Below are 19,255 nucleotides of genomic sequence, written 5' to 3' on the forward strand. Positions count from 1 at the left end.
CAGATCTTTCCGTCTTAATTGCCCTGGTAAACGCCACTACCAAACGTTTCAAAGGGTATCCTCTCTCCAAAAACCGATCTCGTAGTTTGACTGCTTGCATTACAAACTCTTTATCTGTGCTACAGTTTCTCCTAAGCCGCTGAAACTGACCCATGGGTACAGCTTTAAAAACATGACTGGGATGGCAGGAATCAGCTCTCAATAGTGAATTTCCGGTGTCCGTTACCATGCTTTCAATTTTACAACCTTTTCCAGTAAGCTTCAAATCCAAAAAATCAATAGAAGTGCTATGGAACGTGTGAGTGAACCTTAAATTAAAATCATTGCTATTAAGGGCCTTTACAAAATCCAAAAACGCAAATTCAGTGCCCTGCCATATATAAAAAAGATCATCCATATATCTTTTATAAAATTTTATGTCTTCCACTCCGTGCACTAATCCACCAAAGATGTGTACCTCTTCCCACCACCCCATAAAGAGGTCGGCGTATGTGGGTCCAAATGATACGTGTAAGGATCATTCGTTTTAGCTGTTTCTGAATAAAGGCTTTTAACAACATCGGTTGGCTCTTGGAGTGCTTCTTCGCTATTTGTTGTATTACTCCCCCAGCTACGGGTTCGGGGAGCTGCACCCGGGCCACCTGACATCATTGGTGAGTTTTGAAACTATTTCATGTGATTGCTGTGAACAAACATTGTATGCCACACTGGTTAAAGCTATACCTGAATACAATAGACCCGGGGTTTGTACACCTGGGTCCTACTCTGTACCGGGTGAGCCACAATTTGTGCACTATTGATTGTTGGGGATTGAGCCGACCGTTTTTTCTTTGTAAATAATGGAAACACTCAAAATTTTCAGACAGATTTGATTCAAAGTTCCTAGAGAGTGTGTCTGCTTTAGTACACTTAGAACCAGGCCTGTATGTTAGAAAAATGAGAAAAATGAAATCTCGTAAAGTTATTGGATGCCTTTGGGAAAGAGCGGCTCCTTCTCCCACTTCTGAGATATCTACTTCCACAATAAAAGGAAGGGTTGTGACAGGATGACATAGCATAGGGGCAGACACACATTCTTTTTTTAAGAATTCAAAGGCTTGGATAGCTTCAGGAAGCCAAATACTGGGATCCACACCCTTCTTGGATAGATCTGTAATTGGGGACACAACAATGGAAAAATTCTTGATGAACTGTCTGTAGTAGTTCGCAAAACCTAAAAACCTTTGAGTTGCATGTAATGAGAGGGGTTGAGTCCAGTCCAATATGGGCTTAACTTTCCCAGGATCCATCTATAACCCCTTACCAGATATGATGGAACCCCAAAAATTGTACGGAAGAGAGCTCAAAGGTATATTTCTCTAAATTGTTTTTTCTTAAACTCACCCACATGTTGTTGGTGGTGACCCAGGTTAGAGGAAAAAAATTAAAATCTCATTAAAGGGATACTGTCATGGAAAAACATGTTTTTTACAAAATGTATCAGTTAATAGTGCTACTACAGCAGAATCCTGTATTGAAATCCGTTTTTCAAAACAAGAAATGGATTTTTTTATATCTAATTTTAAAATTTGCTATGGGGCTAGACATTTTGTCACTTCCCAGCTGCCCTCAGGTCATGTGACTTGTGCTCTGATAAACTTCAGTCACACTTTACTGCTGCACTGCAAGTTGGAGTGATGTCATTACCCCTCCCTCCTACAAGCTGCTGTAATGTAAATAGAGCCTTGTCTGCTGAGCCTGTCAATTGAACAATAGTCCTGTGATCACTGCCCCCACTTACGCTTAAAAATACATATATATATATATATATATATATATATATAATATATATATACACACACACACACACAATTCATTTTGGGCACTGGAAAAAATATTTTATATAGATAGTTTATTATATTTGTTTACACAAAAATGAATGGCAGAAACACAGAAGTACACTCCCAGGACTGATGACAGGGAATAGAAAAAAAGGATAAAATAAGGAGGACATACTTGAAAACCAGAGGAAGTCTAGGAAGGGTTAAAATAGCTCACGAAAAGGAGGCAGTAAGTAGTTAATGAAAAAAGAAGTATTGCAGGCAGGAAAGGAGCAAGGTTTGTGTGAGGTGGATAGCAGAGGGAACTCACAGCTCCTTTACCCCATCTAGTAACCAGTAAAACTAACTAGGAAGGCAGCAAGGAGCGAAAGCTCCCCCCTCCAAAGGAAAGCAGAGAACAAACTTACAGAACGGCAGCAGCTTTGATAGTGTCTGTGGGAGGAGGGGCTGCTAGTGCAGCTGTAGAGCAGGCAGAACGTAGGAAAGTGAAAGTAATTGCTTCCCTGCAAACCATGTGACCTCTCTCCTCCAAACATCACAGGCATGGGCAGAGAGGGGAGGGGGAGTGTACAGCTAGATTCTCATGTCGTAGTGTGACCTGGCTTTTCATTACAGAGTGGCTGCCTCCAAGCACACAGGTAATGCTGTGCCTGCAGTTAGAGCAGCACAGGATGAATGTGTAATGGAAGCCCCCATGACAAAATACAAACTAAAATAACTTATGCATGGATTTGTGTATTAATATTTTATTTGCCAGACAGTGTTTATGGATGTGTGTTTTTTATAAAAATGCAAAAAAAAAAGTTTAAAATGACGACAGATTCCCTTTAAAGGGGACCCGTCACCCAAAAAAATTATTCAAAATCCTATTTTATCACATTAGTTTAGCAAAATGAACTTTAATTACACTGTATAAATTATTTGAATCTTGTTTCCTTCAGTCTGGAAATTCAAAATGATAGCAAGCAGGCAGCAGCCATTTTGTGGACACTGTTAAGACAAGCCTTGTATCATCTCAAAATCTTGTTTGTGCACCAGAATGGGTACCCTATATCCATTTCCATGCACTGGCTACACAATTATATGTTAAAGGGAACAGGGGAATGTGGGGAGAGCAGTGATATCTAGGAAGTGCTGAATGGAAAGTGAAAGTAATTGCCTGCCCTGCCTCTATGCCCATGGCATAGAGGAGGGGCAGACAATAATTGATTGACAGCTGAGATTTTTAAATGAGCTTACAACGGCCATGAATGCTTTAATAAAAAATAGAAATTGGATTTCATGTTTAATTTGAAAAGGACTTTTATTATACAGATTTTTGTGTCTGGGTGACAGGTCCACTTTAAGATAAGCCACTACAAATAGCCCAAGTAAATCCTGACAAATGTCATTGACAAATTCTTGAAACACTGCGGGGGCATTGCATAGGCCAAACCGCATAACTAAATACTCATAGTGGCCATCTCTGGTGTTAAAGGCTGTTTTCCACTCATCCCCTTCCCTAATGCGAATGAGGTTATATGCACCTCTAAGATCAAGTTTAGTATAGATGGTAGCATTTTTTACCTGATCAAACAATTCAGAGATTAGCGGAAGGGGATACCGTTTTTTGATTGTGATTTTGTTAAGGCCTCGATAATCAATACATGGGCGACGGTCCCCTTCCTTTTTGCCCAAAAAAAAAAGAACCCAGCACCTGCAGGAGAATTGGAGGGTCTAATAAAAACCTCTTTCAAGATTTTCTTTAATATAATCTTTCATAGCCTGAGCCTCAGTCAAGTAAAGAGGATATGTTCTCTCTCTAGGCGGAGTAGACCCTGGAGTCAGGTCAACAGGGCAGTCGTATCGCCTATGTGGGGGTAGCGTTTCAGTGGCTTTTTTAGAAAAGACATCCACAAAATCAGAATAGGAAGAAGGTAATCCCTCCAAGGAGAACAAGGCAAAGGTTGACTGAGTGCTAAGATAATCTCCTGGCTCTCTATCTCAGTAAGACACCCCCGCTCCAAGGTGTATGGCAGTCACCAAACAAATATGTGGACACTGAGAGAAAGCACTCAAGGCAGGTTTACTGCTAAGTGATTTATTCACGACATGTTTCGGGCGTCCGCCCTTTATCAAGTGTAATGACATACAGAAGTGGGTAACAAACTTTAAATGGTATGGCAGGATGTGAGGTCACAAAAGGGGTGTCAATTAACCCATTAACCCATTAACCAAAATTGGGTATAAGTGGTAACATTACAATATAAATAAAGTCCAATTGTGGAAACGATAAATTCTCCTGTTATGAAACATCACATAGTACAAGGAAAAATATTCAAGTGTTGCACATTAAAAGTTCAGAGAACATTTATTATCGACCATAGTCCAATGTAAGCACTCATAATATGGAACTGCTCACTATAGGAGCCTACCAGCAAAAGCTTGATAATCCAAAGTAAAGCTGAAGAAAAAGAAAGCCCGTTGTATCTTACCATTAGCCGTACAATTGTAAGTATATAGAATATAATTCTTGGGCTCAAATCTTTATCTGAAAGGAAATAAATAGAGAATCAGTAATTGTGGACATAGCAACATTGTATATGTATTAGAGAAAACATTTCACACTCCAACTGTCATTTAGGCCTTTTGGCTGCATTGTATCCAATTTTTTATCCAATTTTTTAATCCAGTAAGCTTCTCGTTGTAACAGCTTCTGGTTGAGGTTGCCACCTCTTTGTGGAAGATTGACTACTTCCAAGACCATCCATTTTAGCTGTGACTGGTTGTGGGTTGCACTATTAAAATGCCTAGACACCGTTGTATCAGAAGAGGCTCCTTTTTTGAAGTTCCGAATATTACCCTTGTGTTCCTTAATACGAGTCTTAACATCTCTTTTAGTTTGGCCTATATAGCATAAACCGCAGGGACATTTGAGTAAATAGATCACATGACTTGTATTGCAAGTAGCAAAGTGTTTAAGTCTGATTGGTGTTCCCTGTGTCGGATGCCTCAAGGTTTCACCTTTAATGATCGAGGAACAGCAGATACAGTTTAGGCGGGCATAGGTACCCACTTTTTGTTTCCCCAGGAATCTCTGATTGCCCTTAGCCTTCGGGGGATTGACCTCTGAGGGGCACAATAGATCACGGAGGGACGAACCTTTTTTGTAACTAAAGACAGGTGGATTTAACAGGACATTCTTAAGTGTTTTATCCTGCTGCAATAAAGGCCAATATTTGTAAATAATACGTTCGATTTCTTTACTGTGGCCATTATATTGGCTGACAAAAGGAAAAACTGTCTTATTACTCTTTGGTTTATAGGTGAGCAACTGTTCTCTGGGAAGTACACTTACTTCTGTTATACAGTTTTCCAAGTCCTTTGATTTGTAGCCTCTCTTAACAAATCTTTGTTTAAGTATTTCTGCCGCACCGTTTTTATTTTAAAAGTTTTTATTTTGCGAAGATATCCTTCGTGCCCTTATCAGCTGGCCCTTGGGGATAGCCCTGATGACTTTAGGGGGGTGAAAGCTGGTAGCCAATAAAATATTGTTTTTTTCTGTACTCTTACGATAGAGAGTAGTACAGATATGGCCCTTTTCAATAGTTAAGGTAACGTCTAGGAAGTTTAGAAGATGCCCTCCTGACTCACTGGTAAATTTAATGGTGGGATGTGCCCTATTCGCATTATTCACCATATCTTTAAACGCATCCTCAGAGCCTTTCCAAAGTACTAAGATGTCATCCACATACCTGTAATAACCCACCATATGTTGTAGATACGGTTCAGTAAGAAATAATAGTTTTTCAATCTTATGGACAAAGATATTAGCAAAGGAAGGAGCCACTGCAGCTCCCATTGACGTTCCCTGCCTCTGCCAATAGAACTCTCCAGAAAATCGAAAGTAATTCTTCTTTAGAACGATAGTCAGACAATCAATAAGAAAAAACAGCAAATGGTGAGAAATGTTAGTATCGAGTAGTGCTTCTTCCACATAGCGGATACCTTCATCCTGAGGTATGGAAGTATATAGACTTTGAATATCAATACTAAACATTTTAACATTGCTGTCTAACTCTCCTAAGTCTTTCAATTTACATAACAAATCGGTCGTGTCTGTCAGGCAGGTGGGAATACATTTGACCAACGGCTGTAGAAAGTTATCCACAAACCTAGAAAGTGGTTCAAGTACTGAATCCACTCCTGACACAATTGGTCTACCTGGAGGAATGGTGAGGGACTTGTGTATTTTAGGTAAAAGGTACAGGACAGGAATGCGTGGATATTCTTTGCACAAGTACTCTTTCACATATGGGGGAATGAGCCCATTATTAGCTGTCTGAGATACAAGTAATTCTATGTCTTTTTTGATAAGGAGGGTCGGGTCATTAGCAATTTTTTCATAATGGCCAGGTGCGTTCAATTGTCTGTAAGCTTCAGTCATGTAGGCGTCTTTGTCCATAACTACAATTGCGCCCCCCTTGTCGGCTTTGCGTATTACAAGTGAGTCATTATTTTTCAATTTGTGGAGAGCTGACCTTTCATTATAAGTTAAATTGTTCTTGATAGGGGTGTTTCTATCCCAAACATTCTTAACTTCAAATGAAACAATTTTTTCAAAGGCAGACAAACAATCATTATCAATATCTGGTACAAAGTTACTGGCATTTTTAAACCGTTTAAAGGTATCAGTGGGCGCATTCATAATGGCAACATCATGTCCAAAATAAAGTTTCAATTTAATATTCCTTAGGAATTTTTGGAATTGAATGTCCCAGGAGGCATAGTCAGTATAATATGTGGGTATAAACCCCAATCCCTTATTAAGCACCTGTAATTCAAAGTCATCTAAATTATATGAAGATAAGTTTACTACAAGGTTATTTACCTTGTTGGTTTCCGATTCCTCATGGGGTAGTCGTCCCTTGGATTTGGCATTCTGGGGTTGTGCGCCTTGCTTATCGATGGCTGAGTAGTCGCTGGCCCTAAAAAACAGGAGGACGTAGCTGATTGACCAGAAGAACCGGAGCATTCTTCACTGCTGGATGTAGTTTCTCCTGGTGCTCTGAAAGGGCCGCGGCGGTGGTATCTCTGTTTTCTTCTATATGCGGGTGGATTATAGTTGCCTTCCGTTTGGGTTCTGTGGCCCTGTTGCGGCAGTCCAGTAGGTCCGTGTCGGGGGTTCTGTGAGGTACGCTGGATCCTCCTCTCCTCTCGCCACGTGTATTCCCGGCCTTCAGCGTAGTCCCTAGTGTCGCGCTCAAACTTACGACACTTCCGGGTCAGGATACTCTCGCGCAATTTCAGTAACAGCTGGTCCTGTTCGCGAAGAATGGAATCAGCTTGATCTTTTCCTTTTTCAGCGACAAGCTTCTCTTGGGTCCTAGCAACGGCTGTGTGGATCTCTTCAAGCTTCCCGGTGAGCGTCTCAACGGTAAGTAACATCAGATCCTGGCTGCACTTATTCAAGATTTCATACCATCGTTGTTGTAATAAGGTGTTCTCTACACCTAAGTTAGGTTTAATATCCAACCTAAGGCCTCTCGGGATCCTTTTGGCTTTCAAATATTCAGCCAAAGAGCTTACATGTAGATTAGTATGTACTTCTTTGCGCCTTAGGCTAAAAAGTTCTTTTTCAATGCTGGTGGAGGTAGTTCCTTGGGAAGGAAGCAGATTTACCGCTTCTATTTTACTCAAAATCCTTTCGACATCATCTTCAGCATAAGCAAACGTAGTTGCCGTAGAAGGGATAGAATCCTCAGACATATTCATGCAAATTCCAGCACACCAGTCTAGCGGTATCAATTCAGAACAAGGCAAAGGTTGACTGAGTGCTAAGATAATCTCCTGGCTCTCTATCTCAGTAAGACACCCCTGCTCCAAGGTGTATGGCAGTCACCAAACAAATATGTGGACACTGAGAGAAAGCACTCAAGGCAGGTTTACTGCTAAGTGATTTATTCACGACATGTTTCGGGCGTCCGCCCTTTATCAAGTGTAATGACATACAGAAGTGGGTAACAAACTTTAAATGGTATGGCAGGATGTGAGGTCACAAAAGGGGTGTCAATTAACCCATTAACCCATTAACCAAAATTGGGTATAAGTGGTAACATTACAATATAATGTATATATTATAATATAATCCCTCCAAGGAGGTAACTGCTACCATTTGAGGAGAAAATAGACAAGACTCTTTACACTTTGGTCCCCACTGAATAACCTCCCCAGTTACCCAATCTATGTGGGGGTTGTGTACCTGTAACCAGGGTAACCCCAGAATTAAAGGAGAAGAACTATCAAAAATGTCAAAAAAGATAATTTTCAATATGCATATTATTTGTACACATGGACAATGCCATAGATTTTTGAGTTACCAGACCTGACCCAAGTGGGCTTTTATCCATTGACAAAATTCTCATAGGTGGTATAAGGGGAATATTATATCTTACTGTGAAGGCAGCATCCAAGAAATTTCCCACAGCCCCAGAATCCACAAAGGCAGTGAACCCCCAGGCCAGGACAAAACAACAGGTACCAAAATCCTAGCGGTAAATTGGGGAGAGGAAACTACTCAACCAAAATGGAGCTCCTCTTCTCCATTTAGGCTTTGAAGTTTCCTGGCCTCTTAGGACGGGGGTTAAGGAAATGACCGTTATCCCCACAATACTTACACAGACACTGGGATCGCCATCAAGCCTTTTCCTCAGGGGATAGATGAGTTACCCCTAATTGCATGGGTGATTGGTGATTTGTCGGTACTACATACTGTGGGAAAATATGTACCTGTTTTCCATTTCTCTTTTGGCCCATTGTACTGTCACGATCAGCACCCTAAATCTAGAACTAGTGCTAGGCTCCCGGTCACGGCTCAGTCTTCTGCCTGTAGCAGCAGCCTTTGGCCTCGGGAAGAGCCCTCAGCTACTCAGAGGCCGCCAGGTCTTAATATGAGAGGAGTAAAGCAAGGCATTCTGGACAAGCAAAGGGGCACATTCACAATACAATTTTAGGATGGAAGGCAACAGGAATAGATGGAATAGCGTGGTCAGGCAGGCCAGGGTCAGTACATGCAGGGTTCAAGCAAGGTTAGACAGGCAGTGGTCGGTACTGGTGGAGTTCAAGCAAGGTCAGACAGGCCGTGGTCGGTACAGGCAGTGTTCAAGAATAGTCAGGCAGGCAAGGATCAGTATTGGCAGAGTTCAAAAATAGTCAGGCAGGTAAAAGGCCAGAATTGGCAGAGTTCAGAATAGTCAGACAGGCATGGATCAAAACCAGGATATATACAGACAAAATTCCACCCAGGAAACTACAACGATTTCCAGCCCAAAGACCCTTTGAATACTTTGAATTCCGCACCAAAGATGTAATGACATCATACGCACGGCACATAAAATCCGGAAGTGTGCGTTGCGCGCACATAGGAGAACCGGCACAGAAAGAAGAGGATCACCGCGTCGGTTGTCCCGGCCGAAGGCATGGCAGGCATAAGTCATAGATTCACAGTATTTAAAGGAATTGTACAGTGTAAAAATAAAAACTGGTTAAATAAATAGGCTGTACAAAATAAAAAATGTTTCTAATATAGTTAGTTAGCCAAAAATGTAATGTATAAAGGCTGGAGTGATTTGATGTATAACATATCAGTCTGAACACTACTTCCTACTTTTCAGCTCTCTTGGTTTACACTGACTGGTAACCCTGGCTACCAGGCAGTAACCAATCAGAGACTTGAGGGGGGGCCACATGGGTCATTTCTGTTGCTTTTGAATCTGAGCTGAATGCTGAGGATCAATTGCAAACTCACTGAACAGAAATGTACCATGTGGCCCCCCTTCAAGTCGCTGACTAACTCAGAGTTATAGAGCTGAAAAGCAGGAATCTGGCTGTTTTATTAGACATCTGTTCACTCCAGTTTTTATATATTACATTTTTGGCTAACTAACTATATTAGAAACATTTTTTATTTTGCACAGCCTATCTATTTACACAGTTTTTATTTTCACACTGAACTGTTCCTTTAAGCTAGGCCAAATAAGTTTACAGCTAGAAACAACACCTACACAGAACTGAAAATTTGTAAGTATGTGCGTACACTTGGCAAAATGCATGATGTATGTTTGTGTGCAAGTATGTGTAAGTGGTGTGAAAGTGTGAAAGCCCCCCAAAATGTATGTGAGTGTGTGTAAGTATAAATGTAAGCCCATATTAGTGTAAAAAGTGTGTGTTTGTGTATTTTGTATTGTATGTTACACTAACCTAGGGGGTGCAGACAGCAGATCCATCATCAGACACGTTTGGAGGACTGGACGGACCACTTTTCCCCCTGCTATTTTTTTTCAATTTTTTCAATTTTTTTCAATTGCGTTCAATCTTTTATTTTTTACCACGCACAACAATTTTTTCTCACTCCAAATTAAAGTCAATTGGCGTTTTTCTTGTGGGAACTTTTTTGTCTTGCTACTTTTTTGTCTCAGCTGCTTTTTTGTCCAAATGTAAGTCCAAGTCAATGGGTGTTTTTGTTATGGTGACTTCTTTGCAAAATTGTTCAGTCAATTCTTGCCAAAGTTTTACTAAAAAATTCGCTCATCACTATGCACTACAATCTGAAATCTGTCCCATACATGGTCTGACTTAAGAGCTAACACTCTTATTAAAATAATAGAAAAAGTTCAGTTCATCCATATTACTGGAAATCAGCACTAATGATTGGGTTGTTTAACATTAAATCAGGTTTATTGATATACCTTCACATAAAACACAAGGGATATGCTAATTGTGTCATTTATGAGACATCTTACATACAGAAACTATAATGCAAATATATTTTCATCCTCAGAAACAGTAGCTGTTTTTTTACTGCAGTTTGAAAATAATACAATATAATAGTGGATGATGTTGAAAAAAACTTTTCAACCATCAACACAAAATGCGTGTCTAAGTGAAAGTAGCCTAACTGATCTGCTAGCTGATCCAGAAGATGGTGGAAATACATTAAATGCATCATGCTGCAGTTTTTTTTTTTTTTTATCTGCCTAACTGCCAGTTGATCCAGAGGAAGGCAAAATAAAAAAAACATCTGAAGCCTCACCATTTTGCCTCAGACGGGGAAAAAATTCCTTCCTGACTCCAAAATGGCAATCGGACTACATAGTAACATAGTAAGTAAGGTTGAAAAAAGACACATTTTTTTATTTTTTTTATTAACTACCTATCTGGCAGTTGATCCAGAGGAAGGCAAAAAACCCATCTGAAGCCTCTCCAATTTGCCTTAGAGGGGGAAAAATTCCTTCCTGACTAGTCCCTGGATCAACTTGGACTATGATCTATTACCCATAACCCTGTATTCCCTTACTAGTCCCTGGATCAACTTGTACTATGAGCTATCTTCCATAACCCTGTATTCCCTCACTTGCTAAAAAGCCATCCAACCCCTTCTTAAAGCTATCTAATGTATCAGCCTGTACAACTGATTCAGGAAGAGAATTCCACATTTTCACAGCTCTCACTGTTAAAAACCCCTTCCGAATATTTAGGAGGAACCTCTTTTCTTCTAATCTGACCTCTAATTCTGACCTTGTGTCAGCTGGAAAGACCTACTGGTAAATAAAGCATTAGAGAGATTATTATATGATCCCTTTATATATTTATACATAGTTATCACATCACCCCTTAAGCGCCTCTTCTCCAGCGTGAACATCCCCAATTTGGCCAGTCTTTCCTCAAAGCTAAGATTTTCCATACCTTTCACCAGCTTAGTTGCCCTTCTCTGTACCCTCTCTAATACAATAATGTCCTGTTTGAGTGATGGAGACCAAAACTGTACGGCATATTCTAGATGGGGCCTTACAAGTGCTCTATACAGCGGAAGAATAACCCCCACCTCCCGTGACTCTATGCCCCTTTTAATACAGCTCAAGACCTTGTTTGCCCTTGTTGCTGCTGATTGGCATTGCTTGCTACAGCCAAGTTTATCATCTACAAGAACTCCAAGGTCCTTTTCCATAATGGATTTGCCTAGTGCAGTACCATTAACCCTTTACCCGCCAAGCACGTACGCCGTACGTGCTGGCGGGTCAGGGCTCTAACCGCCGGCAACGTACCTTGCACGTTTTCGCCGGCGGGAGCGCTTCCGGCCATACAGGGGCTGCTGCTGTGGCCGGAACGCCACAGAACAGCAGCCGACACCCCTAGGCAACGAGCAGTGGGGCCGGATCGTCCTGCTGGATGCCAGATGACCCCCATGGCGACCCCAAAACAGCAGGAACATCGCCAAAGCTGTGGGGGTCATCGGTCGGCTCCATATCATCTGCGGTGGCTGCTGCTGGCTGCGGAAAGCCGCAGATCAGCAGCCACCGACCCTAGGCAACGAGCAGTGGGGTCTGATTATTTAGGCAGGCGCCTGATGACCCCCACGGCGACCCCAAAACCATAAGTAATGCTAGCAAGGCCGTGGGGGTCATCGGTCGGTGCCACGTGGTCAATGGTGGCTGCTGCTGGCTGCGGAAAGCCGCAGATCAGCAGCCACCACCTCTAGGCAACGAGCAGTGGGGTCTGATTATTTAGGCAGGTGCCTGATGACCCCCACGGCGACCCCAAAACCACAGGTAACGTCAGCAAGGCCGTGGGGGTCATCAGTAGGCGCCTCATGTTCTGCGGTGGCTGCTGCTGGCTGCACAAAGATGCAGATCAGCAGCCACCCCCCTAGGCAACGAGCAGTGGGGTCAAATGTACCTGTCAGGTGCCCGATGACCCCCATTGCGACCCCAAATAGCAGAAAAATCAGCTGGAGATGGGGGTCGGTGGACACTGCCTCTTCTGCTCCTCTTCCCTTCCTGGTTTGACCTCAGCCAATCCCCTTAGGCAATGAACAATGGGGGCTGGATTCTTCTAACATGTGACCCCCAAATATGTCATCAGATGCTGGGGTATATAAGATCTCCCCCAGTGACTCCTCCTCTTCTCTGCTTGGTTGTGGATGTCATTTGGAGCCCTCCTGCTGCCAGCTGCGGTCCTCCTGTGATCCTTGCCTGTGAGATCTTCTGTGCCTGCCCCAGGTTACGCATTTTCACACTCACTTACACACTTACACTTGCACACTAATCTAATTTGTCTTTCTTATTTTAGTTTTCACTTTTTTCCCACTTACCTTCACTTACTTTTGCCCAGACACACTCAAACCTTACCCCCACACCACCCCCCCCACACCACCCCCCACCCCCCCATATTTGTATTTCTGTTTATTATATTTTATTATATTTTATTGCTTGTTTTATTGTTGTCTTTTCTTTTATTGGCTTATTTCATTTTTAGTGATTTTTATTGCTTTTTTCTCTTTTGTGTTGCTGCCAATTACTGTTCTTTATTGATTTTCATTGATTTATTGCATTTCAGTGTTGCGTTGCTTTTGATTTATTGCTCTAGCCTGTTTTGCTGGTAATTTGCATTTTCAGTTTTGTGTTGCTTTTGCTTATTCTTGATTTTCAGTGGTTTTATTGCATTTCAGTGTTGCTTTGCTGCTAATTTATTGTTCTAGCTTGTTTTGCTGGTAATTTGCATTTTCAGTTTTGTGTTGCTTTTGCTTATTGTTCTTTATTGATTTTCAGCGGTTTTATTGCATTTCAGTGGTGTTTTACTGTTGGATTATTGTTCTAGCTTGTTTGTGTTGGTGCTTTGCATTTACTTTTCTTTTTTGATTTTCAGTTCTCTTATTGCATTTCCATTTCTACTTTGCGGTTTATTGATTCAACCTTGTTTTTGCTTTACTGTCATTTTTAGTTTTGTATAGCTGATCAGTTTTTGTGTTTTCTTGATTTACTGTGTGATTAGTGTTCATTCATAGGCTTTTTGTTCTAGAAAGTTTCAGGGAGTTTGAGAGTTCAGGGGGTTGGACTTATAGTTGTTGTTTTTTTTTTCCCCCCTTTGATTTGTTTATCTTATAATCAGTTTTGTTTATCTTATATCCAGTTCTTTTTTTCTTGACCAGTTTTGTTTATCTTAGCCTCAGTTTTTTTTTCTCAAGTCTCTGCCTTGCCTGTGTTGCAATAGTTTTGCATATTGTGATCTGGCAGTGAAAACACTTACTTGATTTTCTGTTTGTCACTGTTCCTGATTGTTCTTTGGATTAGGGGATCATTTTTGTTGGCAACATGGCAAAAAGGTTTTTTACTGTTGAAGAGGCTGCTGCCCTATGCATGGCCTCCAGCTCAGAGGAGTTTAGTGACTCTGATTCTGAGTATGTGCCCCCTGAATCAGAAAGTGACTCTTCTACTGATGAGTCACCAGGTAGTAGTAGCACGGTTACTGCCCTTGAGGAGCCCATGGAGTTGGAGCAGGATGTAGAAGAGGAGGTTGAGGATCAGGAAGAGGGTGGTAGGGCTGATGCTGCAACTGGAGGAGAGCCTGCGTGGGGGCCTCCTGGTAATTTTACCCCCGAAATTCCCCCATTTACTGCAGTCTCTGGCGTTAAGGTGGACACCAGTAATTTTGAGCCAATAAATTTTTTCCATTTATTTTTGACTGAGGCCATCGTACAGGATATGGTCCAGTACACAAATGTGTATGCCGAGCAATATCTTGCCCAAAATCCCCTCCCCAGATATGCTCAAGCTCAGGCGTGGCATCCCACTGATATTGCTGAAATGAAGAGGTTTGTGGGACTTACTCTAGCTATGGGGCTTATAAAAGTAAATTCCCTGGAGTCCTACTGGCATACCACTACTGTGCTATCCATTCCAATCTTTTCTGCCACAATGCCTAGAAACCGGTATCAGCTACTGCTCCGGTTTCTCCATTTCAATGATAATTCTAGGGCTGTACCCCCTAATGATCCTTCCCATGACAGGCTGCATAAATTGAGGCCCCTAATAGACAGCCTGTCTGAGCGCTTCGCAACAGTTTACACCCCCTCCCAAAACATTTGTATTGACGAGTCCCTTCTCCTCTTCAAAGTGCGCCTACACTTCCGTCAGTACATCCCAAGCAAGCGTGCCCGCTATGGGATTACATTTTATAAACTTTGCGAAAGCAGCTCGGGGTACACCAACCGCTTTTTGATTCACGAAGGAAAGGACTCACAATTAGACCCCCCTGGTTGTCCCCTTGACCTGACTGTCAGTGGCAAAATTGTGTGGGAGCTCATCACTCCACTATTAGGCCGAGGTTACCACTTATACGTGGATAACTTTTACACCAGCATCCTCCTATTCAAGACCCTACATTGTTTAGATACCCCAGCCTGTGGCACCATAAATCATAACCGTAAAGGATTGCCCAGGGAACTCCTCGACAAAAAACTGAACCGTGGAGAAATGTATTCCCTAAGAAATGATGAGCTCCTTGCCATCAAATTTTTGGATAGAAAAAATGTTTTCATGCTGACGACCATCCATGACACGTCAGTAATTGAAGAACAGAGAGCTGGTAGGCCCCCAAAATCTAAGCCTCTCTGTAGCAAGGAGTACAGTAAGTACATGGGTGGTGTTGACAGAACAGATCAACTCCAACATTATTACGATGCCACCCGAAAAACAAAGGCCTGGTACAAGAAAGTTGGCATATACCGTATTCAAATGGCCCTTCGAAATTCATATGTTGTCTATAAGGCAGCAGTACCAGGCCCCAAATTGTCTTATTATAAGTACCAGTTGCAGATAATCCCTGCCCTCTTGTTTGGTGGTCTAGAGGAGGCAGTGCCTGAGATGCGTGCCAGTGACAACGTGGCCCGATTGGTGGGGAAGCATTTTATAGACACGCTTCCACCAACTCCTGGAAAACCAAGAGCCCAAAAAGCCTGCAAGGTGTGCCGCAAAAGGGGTATCAGACGAGATACACGGTACTATTGCCCAAAGTGCCCTCGCAACCCCGGGTTATGTTTCAAACCATGTTTTGAAATATACCACACTAAGCTGCACTACTGAAAATGTTGTAGATTGTTGTGTACTAATTGACTTTATTATAAGTATTGGCATCCCGCTTTGTGTAAAATTTATATTCAGGGCACTCCTAGCATTTTATGTTGTGGTTAATTTGGTATTTTCTTTCCCTAAACTGTTCCTATGGTTAGAGGTAGCACTAGGGGTGTAGCCAAGTGATGTGTTAGGTGAAGGTCAAGGGCGCCTAAAAATTTGTGGTGCGTGATGACTCTGAGATAATTTCATCTTGCCTGCTGATGATGTCTTCTCTCTGATGCCACAAAACTTTTTTTTTTTTACTGACACCTCATAAGCTCTCCTCTGAGTGCGGTTGATCAGTATAGTATGGGCTTCAGTTTTTTTTTTTTTTTTTTTGTAAAGTGATCTTTGCCTGTTCTGGCTTTTTATTTGCAGTTGGCAATGAAAGTCATGGTTTGCTGATAGATGGGAACATTTTGCATTTCAAAAGGCTAATCTAATCTTTGTCTTTATTATGGCTAGTAGTTAGTACAGTACTGAATGCATGGCTGAGATGGTTGGAGAAAAACAGGGCACTTGATTGAACTGAAAACTCACCAGCTTTCAGTGCAGATTCTTTACTTCAGGGCAATATATACTTTGTTCTTGTGTAGACATTTAGCTCTTTCTTTTTGTTTTGTTTTGTTTTTTTTTTGGGCCAAATTATGGATCCATAAGTTGATTTCACCTCTTTATCTAATGCCTCAAGCTTTAGGGCAGAGACCCCTGTGGAGAAACACAGGTGCCTTCTGTAACTGCACTGAAAGGTGAGCGTTTGAGATGCCAATAATAAGGGCAGAGACACACATGGAGATTCGAGGAGATAAGTCGCCCAGCGCCGGCTAGAATCTAAATCACCGGTGGGATGACTCTTGGAGCGCTTCATTTTCCAAGTCGCCCAAAGTTTCCTCGTGAGGCAACTTCGGGCGACTTCAGGAAAGCGAATCGTTCCGAGTGCTATCCCACCGGCGATTTAGATTCTGGGCGACTAATCTCCCCGAATCTCCATGTGTGTCTGTGCCCTTATTATTGGCATCTCAAACGCTCACCTTCCAGTGCAGTTACAGAAGGCACCTGTGTTTCTGGCAGTATGAATATATAGTGGCAAATGTTTTTTTCTTATAATTGCGCAGATTTTCTAGTTCTAATTTTCTAGGTGTTCTAAAAGTAAAAAGCAGCCTTGCCAAAGGACATTGAAGAGTACAGATCAGAAGATGGTCCACTAAACGGATAATGGTAAGGAGAATATTCAATAACTTCAGTAGGTTTTTGTTGCTTGTCTTTGGGTTTTTTTAGAGAAATCTAGTTTTGAGTTTTTTTTATCTTCATTGCAAGACAAACTATAACATTTTACAAAGAATTGCATCCCATTCTGCAAGAAGGAAAGCAAGGATGGTGCTGCTAAATAGCTGCAGGTGTGCACGTTCAAGGAATATATAGTTTGTGGGGGGTATTTCACAGGTAAGGGGGTTTTTAGACTGAAAAACTGTAAGGTGGTCACATAGAGCACAGCCTCAAATTTAGCTATTGCTTTTGTTTTAGGGTTTTGTGGCTGTTTCTTTAGGTGCACCCATACATGTAGGGTATTGTTTTGTTCGGGAGAAGTTGCACATTGATACTTAGCAGGTTTTTTTTAGTTGTTGTGGCAATTTTGTGGAGAAATCTAACCTTGGTACTTTTTTTCCTTTATCTCAGGCCAAACCACAAATTTCTACGGACAACTGCGCCCACAGATCTGCGTGTAGGAAAGGAAGGATGGTGCCGCTGAATAGCTGCAGGTATGCACTTTCAAGGAATATATAGTTTGTGGGGGGTATTTCACAGGTAAGGGGGTGTTTGGACTGAAAAACTGAAAGGTGGGCACTTGGAGTGCAGCCTAAAAATTTAGCTATTGCCCCTGTTTTAGGATGTTTGGTGGCTGTATCTTTAGGTGCACACATACATGCAGGGTATCCTTTTGTTCAGGAGAAGTTGCAGATTGATATTTGCCAGGTTTTTTTTAGTTGTCATGGCAATTTTGGGGAGAAATTTAACTTTGGAACTTTTTTTTTCTTTATTTCAGGCCAAACCGCAAATTCTACGGAGAACTGCGCCCACAGATCTGCATGCAGGAAAGCAATGATGGCGCTGCTGAATAGCTGCAGGTGTGCACTTTCAGGGAACATATAGTTTGTGGGGGGTATTTCACAGGTAAGGGGTGTTTAGACTGAAGAACTGCAAGGTATCCTCTTAGAGCGCAGGCCGAATTTTCCAGCTAAAATTTCCCTTATGTATTGCGCCTGTTTTGGGGTGTTTGGAAGCCGTGTCTTTAGGTGCACCCATACATGCAGGGTATCATTTTGTTCAGGAGAAGTTGCAGATTGATATTTGCCAGGTTTTTTTTAGTTGTCATGGCAATTTTGGGGAGAAATCTAAATTTTGAACTTTTTTTTCTTTATTTCGGTCCAAACCGCAAATTCTAAGGCGAACTGCGCCCACAGATCTGCATGCAGGAAAGCAATGATGGCGCTGCTGAATAGCTGCAGGTGTGCACTTTCAGGGAACATATAGTTTGTGGGGGGTATTTCACAGGTAAGGGGTGTTTAGACTGAAGAACTGCAAGGTATCCTCTTAGAGCGCAGGCCGAATTTTCCAGCTAAAATTTCCCTTATGTATTGCGCCTGTTTTGGGGTGTTTGGAGGCCGTGTCTTTAGGTGCACCCATACATGCAGGGTATCATTTTGTTCAGGAGAAGTTGCAGATTGATATTTGCCAGGTTTTTTTTTAGTTTTCATGGCAATTTTGGGGAGAAATCTAAATTTGGAACTTTTTTTTTTCTTTATTTCGGTCCAAACCGCAAATTCTACAACGAACTACGCTCACAGATCTGCATGCAGGAAAGCAATGATGGTACCGCTGAATAGCTGCAGGTGTGCACTTTCAGGGAACATATAGTTTGTGGGGGGTATTTCACAGGTAAGGGGTGTTTAGACTGAAGAACTGCAAGGTATCCTCTTAGAGCGCAGGCCGAATTTTCCAGCTAAAATTTCCCTTATGTATTGCGCCTGTTTTGGGGTGTTTGGAGGCCGTGTCTTTAGGTGCACCCATACATGCAGGGTATCCTTTTGTTCAGGAGAAGTTGCAGATTGATATTTGCCAGGTTTTTTTTCGTTGTCATGGCAATTTTGGGGAGAAATTTAACTTTGGAACTTTTTTTTTCTTTATTTCATGCCAAACTGCAAATTCTACGGAGAACTGCGCCCACAGATCTGCATGCAGGAAAGCAATGATGGCGCTGCTGAATAGCTGCAGGTGTGCACTTTCAGGGAACATATAGTTTGTGGGGGGTATTTCACAGGTAAGGGGTGTTTAGACTGAAGAACTGCAAGGTGTCCTCTTAGAGCGCAGGCCGAATTTTCCAGCTAAAATTTCCCTTATGTATTGCGCCTGTTTTGGGGTGTTTGGAAGCCGTGTCTTTAGGTGCACCCATACATGCAGGGTATCATTTTGTTCAGGAGAAGTTGCAGATTGATATTTGCCAGGTTT

General features: G+C 41.9%; 1 protein-coding gene across 1 annotated transcript; it reads left to right on the forward strand.

Moving 5' to 3' along the window:
- The first annotated feature begins 13,948 nt into the window (after positions 1-13,948).
- Positions 13,949-15,718, forward strand: LOC121398822 (piggyBac transposable element-derived protein 4-like). The gene has a single exon (XM_041578165.1). The coding sequence runs from the start codon at positions 13,949-13,951 to the stop codon at positions 15,716-15,718; it is 1,770 nt and encodes a 589-aa protein (XP_041434099.1).
- The last annotated feature ends 3,537 nt before the right edge of the window (positions 15,719-19,255 follow it).

Source organism: Xenopus laevis, chromosome 1S (genome assembly GCF_017654675.1).
Source record: "Xenopus laevis strain J_2021 chromosome 1S, Xenopus_laevis_v10.1, whole genome shotgun sequence".
In the NCBI taxonomy this organism is placed as follows: domain Eukaryota; kingdom Metazoa; phylum Chordata; class Amphibia; order Anura; family Pipidae; genus Xenopus; species Xenopus laevis.

What these genes read in the sequence shown, in the direction of transcription:
- LOC121398822 (XM_041578165.1), top strand. Translation starts at nt 13,949, where the DNA reads ATGGCAAAAAGGTTTTTTACTGTTGAAGAGGCTGCTGCCCTATGCATG.